General features: G+C 40.9%; 1 protein-coding gene across 12 annotated transcripts in view; it reads right to left on the minus strand.

The window, feature by feature from the left end:
• szt2 (SZT2 subunit of KICSTOR complex) overlaps positions 1-7,500 on the minus strand; it is an 87,095-nt gene that overhangs the window by 21,288 nt on the left and 58,307 nt on the right. For 8 of the 12 annotated variants that reach the window (XM_081717976.1, XM_081717973.1, XM_081717975.1 and 5 more), the window contains 2 exons: positions 7,255-7,500; positions 6,041-6,120 (listed from right to left, as the gene is read on the minus strand). The exon at positions 7,255-7,500 is cut by the window's right edge and continues 19 nt beyond it. In XM_081717976.1, the coding sequence (XP_081574102.1) occupies positions 6,041-6,120; positions 7,255-7,500 (326 nt within the window). Of the gene's footprint in view, positions 1-1,426; positions 3,173-6,040; positions 6,121-7,254 lie in introns of those variants that run through there. The other 4 variants (XR_014124595.1, XR_014124594.1, XR_014124593.1 and 1 more) reach the window with 4 other exon arrangements.

Here is a 7,500-nt window from a genome sequence, read left to right on the forward strand (position 1 = left end):
TTGTTTCAGTCAAGACCTCGCAAGGATCCTGTAAACTTAGAGCTATAGCTATAGAGCAGTTTTGATATGAAACCAACCATGTTTTATTTCATTTGAAGTCCATTACAGTCTGGAAAAAACACAGTGTGGATTGAAAAACAAATGCCTCAAATTATAGTCAAGCTGACATTTAAATGGTTGTGAGAGATTTAATGACTTAATGACGTGTCCAGTCCTCATGGATCTTCATGTCAGTTCTTTACTGCCTGCTGTCTCATCGCTGACTGTCAACCACAAAAGAACAGGTCTCGTCTTACCGAGTGATACCCTACAGGGGACTGGGTAACTCATCTTATCCAGTTAGCTAAGAATTACATTTGGTCACATTATGGATGTACAGACTTGACTGACACTGCGTTTAATTGACACACAGAGGTGTAACTTTACCAAACTGCTTTAGCTCCAAATCTGCGGACGACAGGGATTTTGAACGGCTACTAATCCTCACAAATTCTGTGTCTTATACAGCTTTAGGGACAGGTTGCCTGGACAAGGATAAACCCTTATATTGGTCTGAACTGTAATGTGGGTGATGATTTGAAGTTCAAAGCCATAGTGGTTCTATGGGTATGGGACAGGACCTGCTTGCAGTCCCAAGCTCAACCAGGGTTTCTTTTAAAGTCATTTTCAGTCTACATTCAGCAACAGTTGTGTTCTGGGAAACAACGGTGCGAAAGTGAGTGTCAGTGTAAATGAGTTTAGCAGACGATACTGTTGCCATTATAGTTTGAAAAGACTACAGTAGATGAAGGCATACTGATGCACTGACTGCAACAGAAAATCACCTTCAAAACAAACAAACAAACAACCCCCACCATAACACTATTACAAATTTAGTTTGGACTCTGTCAGCAACACAGAACTCCATGCACTGCATTAATCCATTATGATATACAATACTATACTACAATACTAAGACATGAGAACTCATGACTGTAGTACATAGCTCATAACTATAGTACATATGTTATAGTCATGACTATAGCACATAACCCGTGGCTATAGTACATAACCCGCGACCATAGTACATAACTCATGACCATAGTACATAACTCATGACTATAGTACATATGGTATAGTCATGACCATAGTACATAACCCGTGGCTATAGTACATAACTCATGACTATAGTACATATGGTATAGTCATGACTATAGTACATAACCCGTGGCTATAGCACATAACTCATGACTATAGTACATATGGTATAGTCATGACTATAGTACATAACCCGTGGCTATAGCACATAACTCATGACTATAGTACATATGGTATAGTCATGACTATAGTACATAACCCGTGGCTATAGCACATAACTCATGACTATAGTACATAGCTCATAACTATAGTACATGTTATAGTCATGACTATAGCACATAACCCGTGGCTATAGTACATAACCCGCGACCATAGTACATAACCCATGACCATAGTACATAACTCATGACTATAGTACATATGTTATAGTCATGACTATAGTACATAACCTGTGGCTATGGTACATATGTTATAGCCATGACACTAGTACACAACTCGCGATTATAGTACATAACTCATGACTATAGTACATAATGCATAACTATAGTACATATGTTATAGTCATGACTTTAGTACACAACTTGTCACTATAGCACATAACTCGTGACTATAGTGCAGAACTCGTGACTATAGTACACAACTCGTGACTATAGTACATAACTCGTGACTATAGTACATAACTCAATCACTCAAACCACATTTGGAGGTGGTCAGAAACAGTTATTGTCCATGTTTAATACAAGTGACAATGAGATACAAGTCATCCACATACAATAATGTAAACAGAATCACACCTGCTGAGTGCCAACTTCTCTCATGTTCGGAGGCCTCTACATAGCAGTGGCACTGACCATATCAGAAACATCAAAGCTTTCTCCTCCCCCAATATCACCCCCAGATTTGATACAATACACTGGTAGTAGTGAATAAAACTCCATGTTTAGGGTAAGAAATAAAAACAAAAATGATGCATGTGCTGGTGTTACTTTTTATCTGGGAGTACAATCTCATCAGGTCACTCCGGGGATCCATTTTAGACGTGTACACGGAATCCAACAAAAATATATCCAGATATGATCTAGACATAAACGGATGTAAACAGGCTATTCAGGAATGAGGGGGTTGTGCCCAGTAGTACTATATTGGGTAAGATTCCACACTCATGTTAGTTAGCTATATAACCTTCATGAGCTAGTCTGTTAGCTAGCAAAGTCCATGTTATTACTAAGCAATACGCAGAAGCTTCAACAGTATCCAGCACTAAAACTAAGAAAGGTTTTCATACCTGTAAACAAACATAGTATGTGCAATCAGCACAGTTTAGAACTGCTGACAATACCCATTAACTGATGGCCCACAGGCTGGTCACGTACACAGTAGTCAGGTCAGTTAGCCAAGAATATGCAACATAACGTTACTTGCCAATTTGCGTTATGTACGATATCTTAAGATAATTCCTAGAATTTCTAAACAACATGATTAAGTGTCTTAGATAATGAGTTTGCAAGAGCTGTTAGTTATTTTGTAACAGGTACTTTTGCGTGACAAAGCATAACATCTTGCATAAACCATAAGCTTCATGCAATTTTCCTGTTTTCTAACAGTATCTTACCCATTTTTATATGTGAAGTAACTTGTGGGATATCCACTGGTCTCGGGTTACATACAAGCCCCTTCTGAACCTCTTCCTTTCCCACTGCTGACTTCTTTTGTGCCTGAGAACTTGACTTCTTAAAGGGAACATTTACATTGTACATTTTATGGCATTTAGCCAACACCTTTTTTTTTCTTTTTTAAATCCAAAGCAACTTACAGTTATGACTAAGTAATTGAGGGTTAAGGGTCTTGCTCTGGGGCCCAAAAGTGACAAATTGGTGGTGGGGCTTGAACTGGCAATCTTCCAATTACAAGTCGAGTACCTACCTCTGCCCAGAAGATTCGTGTGCCCAGCCCTTTTCAGAGCAAAGTTCTGATCTAAAGTCTTGTTCGTTCACAAGAAATTATGTGAGCCAGAATCACTGGCCAGGATGCTTCCTTGTGAGCATAATCTTACAGTGTGGTGTTTCATTCAGGGCAAATCTGGGGCCTATAACGACTGAAAAACAAACCAGAACAAACTTTGATGTTATGTGTGAAATCTCTCATTTTCAATATTAAAGTCCTGTAGTGTGGGCCAGGCCTTAGGTAACACCAGAATAAGTGCAATTACTGGTAAAGGGGGGGACAGACATGTTAAAAATGCAGAGGTTGCTTTGCAAACCTCATTGCACATCATGTCATGCAGAATCAAATGTATATCTAGACGTCCTACTAGGGTACGATTACATCATACTAGGGTAGGATTTTAAATAAATAGAGTAAATACTGGCCAAGAAATCATCCAAGTGAAACAAAATGACAAAGTTTTGCACAAAAGCACTAAGGACGCTTTTTTTTTTTAATGCCATCTACTACAACGGCATCCTTCATCATGGGGTGTGCAGAAGAGGACTGAATCTTATGCAGGTTACCCTGCTTTTGCTTCTTGGGTTTGATATTTATGAGCGAGCTTTCTGCCAAGTTTCACAACCGAGGGAGTTATTAAAAGCGCCCGGGCTGCTAGCTATAAACTCTGAAACTGTCTTTGTTCTTCTTCGGCTCCATTTATAGCATACAGTCCTCGTAAAACTAAATAAGATAAATAAATAAAGATATTTCTTTTTCCCAAGAGTCACTGTTACTTAAATCAGCACAGTTTTTTGTTTTGTTTTTTTTTTAATTAATTTATTTATTTTATAGAGGCCAGGTCACAACATTTCAAGGCCACGGTTTTCTTTTCTGAAGTTTGTACTGCTAAATTAAGGTTGTTTTTATTACTTATTAGCCAACCGATTAGTTCATTTGACAAAAAATAAAATAAAAAAAATAATGCTTTTTTTTTTGTTGTTTCATTCCACAATCAACTCAACCAATCAACGAATCCTTAAATAGACTCTGAGTACACTGTGGGTGGCCCTCATTTACAGTGCAGATCACTTACCTGGAAAAGAAAACGTTAGCATTGCTGCGTAAATAGTGATTTAGTAGGTCTACCCAACCTGTGACAGTTTTGCTTGGAAAAGGGTCAGCATCTGCAGCAGTATCCTGGGACATCTCTCCAGCGATACATCACCATGGCTATAAATCTCACCCACCGCACATCAGTGTGCTGTTAGAACTCAGTTAGAACTCTGATCTCAGTGCTGTAGCAGCTGCCAGCACATTACATGGTACTACCCAGATTATGGAGTTCTACCACCACTCTGCTGTTGGTACTACCCAGATTATGGAGTTCTACCACCACTCTGCTGTTGGTACTACCCAGATTATGGAGTTCTACCACCACTCTGCTGTTGGTACTACCCATATTAGGGAGCTCCACCACCACTCTGCTGTTGGTACTACCCAGATTAGGGAGCTCTACCACCACTCTGCTGTTGGTACTACCCAGATTAGGGCGCTCTACCACCACTCTGATGTTGGTACTTCCCAGATTATAGAGCTCAACCACCACTCTACTGTTGGTACTACCCAGATTATAAAGATCAAACACGACTCTGATGTTGGTACTACCCAGATTATGGAGCTCTACCACCACTCTGTTGTCGGTACTACCCAGATTATGCTGCTCTACAACTACACTGCTGTTGGGTGTCCTGCATGGTGGAGCACATATCAAGTCTGTCCGGTTTAAAATGACGGCAACATGATCCTGAGCAAAGCCAGATGCCCTGAGCCCTGTTCCCTCCTGAGAAAATCACAGGTACCATGCTGACACGTTACCATGTCAACACACTACCATCCTGACATTTTGGAGTGCATACTGAATTTATACACTACTTTTCAATATCATTTACTGAAACTAACAAAGTTCACTTAAGATTTTCACACTAGCTAGTGTGCCCAAAATGAAAAGTGTATTATAATAATAAATTATTTTTTACACTGACTTGCTGATTCCTGGCAAGTTACAGCTTTTTGCCAGCGTTCCAGAATATCCAGTGTCATTTCAGACATATATGCACTCTTTCTTGTAACATTTGTTTTAAGTGACACCATGCAAAGTCATATGCTGGCAATGTCTATATAATGACAAGGTAATTCAACGACCCTCCACATACAGGATCAGAGACGGTCATCACTTGCTTCCGGACAGCTGCCTGACGTGGAGTAACTGTTTGTCCCACCATGACAACGGCACGGGCCGCGGAGAACAAGGCCTCGTCAGTCATGCAAACCAGTCACGTCCGACGCATGTGTCAGGACGTGATTGAGAGAGCTTGTCACACACTAATCTCCGGTACGTCGGTGTCAGGGTTCTGACTGGGTTAATGTACAGGCAGTAACAGAGCTTGCCTGTAGGACCCATCTTGCCTGCACTGGCTGGGTGTCAGAGATGTCGTCAGTCATGACCTCTGCACATGGAAAATGGGACTATGTAGAGGGTGTCTGGGCAGTGTAGCACAGCTGTCAGAGCAGTGCTGATATTACAGAAGTGTAACCCCCTCTCCACACACACAGGTAAAGAAAAACAATGTTGATGCACTCACTCAAACCTCTGCCCTCCCCATCCATTAATCTGTCATATGCTTGAATTCGTGTGCGCGCGCGTGTGTGTGTGTGTGTGTGTGTGTGTGTGTGTGTGTGTGTGTGTGTGCGCGCATGTGGTAGGTGTTCTGTCAAAATAAGCCACAGTAGTAAGGCAAAAGAAAATCACATGCAGGATGTGTGATGAAGATTACTGACCTCAGATCACACACACACACAAAACAAAATCGCTGTTCTGCCAGTCTTCAATCGTGGGTCATTTCTCTACAGTTACAGTGAACTATCGAATGTTAGCCACTGCGTCAGTGATTAACAGACAGACACCCGGTGCTGCACAGCCCCTAGGGGGCACTCTTCTAACCGCAGAAAGAGTAACCAGTAACAGGAGGGCACTTACAGAGATAGGCATGTTGGACTGAGCCGATCGCTGTTGCCAAGTCACAAACAGGTTTTCAATCTTCATCTGTTTCTCCAGCTCTGCAATAATTATAATTTAAAAAAATCACAATAACAACATAGTAATAACAGTAATCAATAATAATCGTAATAATAATTATTATTATTATAATTTCTGCAATGTAATCATTAGGGATGCACCAATATTGAATTTCATGGGCAGACAATTAATACTTAGCACCTTCTTGTGGCTGGTACTGACATTAGTAATCGATCATTTTACTTTTACGCATTTTCAAGCACGTTCAAACCATAATCTCTATATGAAGTGCAGTGAGGGTAAAGCATGTGAAACTATAACAATGACTCAGTTTAATTTTACACAGCTATGACACAGGTCAAGCAGACATCACTATTATTGTAAACATATGTTGTTTATAGCACAAAGTGCCATTAAGTGCTATTTTATGCCTGAACAGGTACAGGTATAAGAAAGTCTATCTGGAAAAAACAGAACTGCAAACCTTCAGACACCAACATCAGAAACTCTGCTTCATTAGTAAACAGCAAATTAAAAAAACATAACATTAAATTATTCCAAACACAGGCCGCGCAGGATGAACTAACCATCTCTGATTATTATAATTTTTCTTACAACTGCTATAATATACAAATAAGGCCTAAATTAAAGAAAGCTTAATCTGTTCAACAGATGAGAATTATTGGTTACAATTATCGTCTGAAATTACAATATCGAACCGATAAAGATAAATTCAGAACTGTCCTTATTGGCAAACAATATATATCGGCTGCCGATATATCATGCACCTCTAATAATAAAGGTGTATATTTGATTTATAAATGTATTCTCAATCTCTAAATAATAAAGACCCTACACACAATACTTCAGGAAGCAGCTTGTAAGAGAAAACAGGAGGCCGGAAGAGAGAGTCCATGTTGAGTCAAGGCATTTTCAATTTGATGTGGGGGCTGGTGGGTTGTGGGTGATGTTAGGGGCACTGAGTATAAGGGGAGAGGAACCGAGGAACCACACTGTGACACGGAGCAGTGCATCAAAACGACTGAGCCGCAACTGATCCAGGCCTCAGTAGTTATGCAAACACCAGGGGTTGTTTGTGACGCATGTCACACTTCATGCTGCATTTTTATGTTTGAAAGATGCTATATAATTTTTATTTCTTAATTAATTTTTACCTCTGCGCTCTGCAGCTTTGACCTCCAGTAGCTGGGCGCCATGGCGACTCACAACATCTGCTCCATCCTGAGTGGCCAGGGAACGCACGGCACTCACGTCTCTGAGAGCCTCGTCGAAGGGTATGAGCTCGGCGGGGAAAGGCATGGGGGGCGGGGCCCGGGCGGAGCTACCCGAGCGACCAGGGTCCTTATTGGGCGAGGGGGGCACGGGGCTCCGCAGGAGAGCGTCGGCTTCCAGGGCCGAGT

This window comes from Electrophorus electricus, chromosome 7 (assembly GCF_041902795.1).
Source record: "Electrophorus electricus isolate QZ-2024a chromosome 7, ASM4190279v1, whole genome shotgun sequence".
Lineage (NCBI taxonomy): Eukaryota > Metazoa > Chordata > Actinopteri > Gymnotiformes > Gymnotidae > Electrophorus > Electrophorus electricus.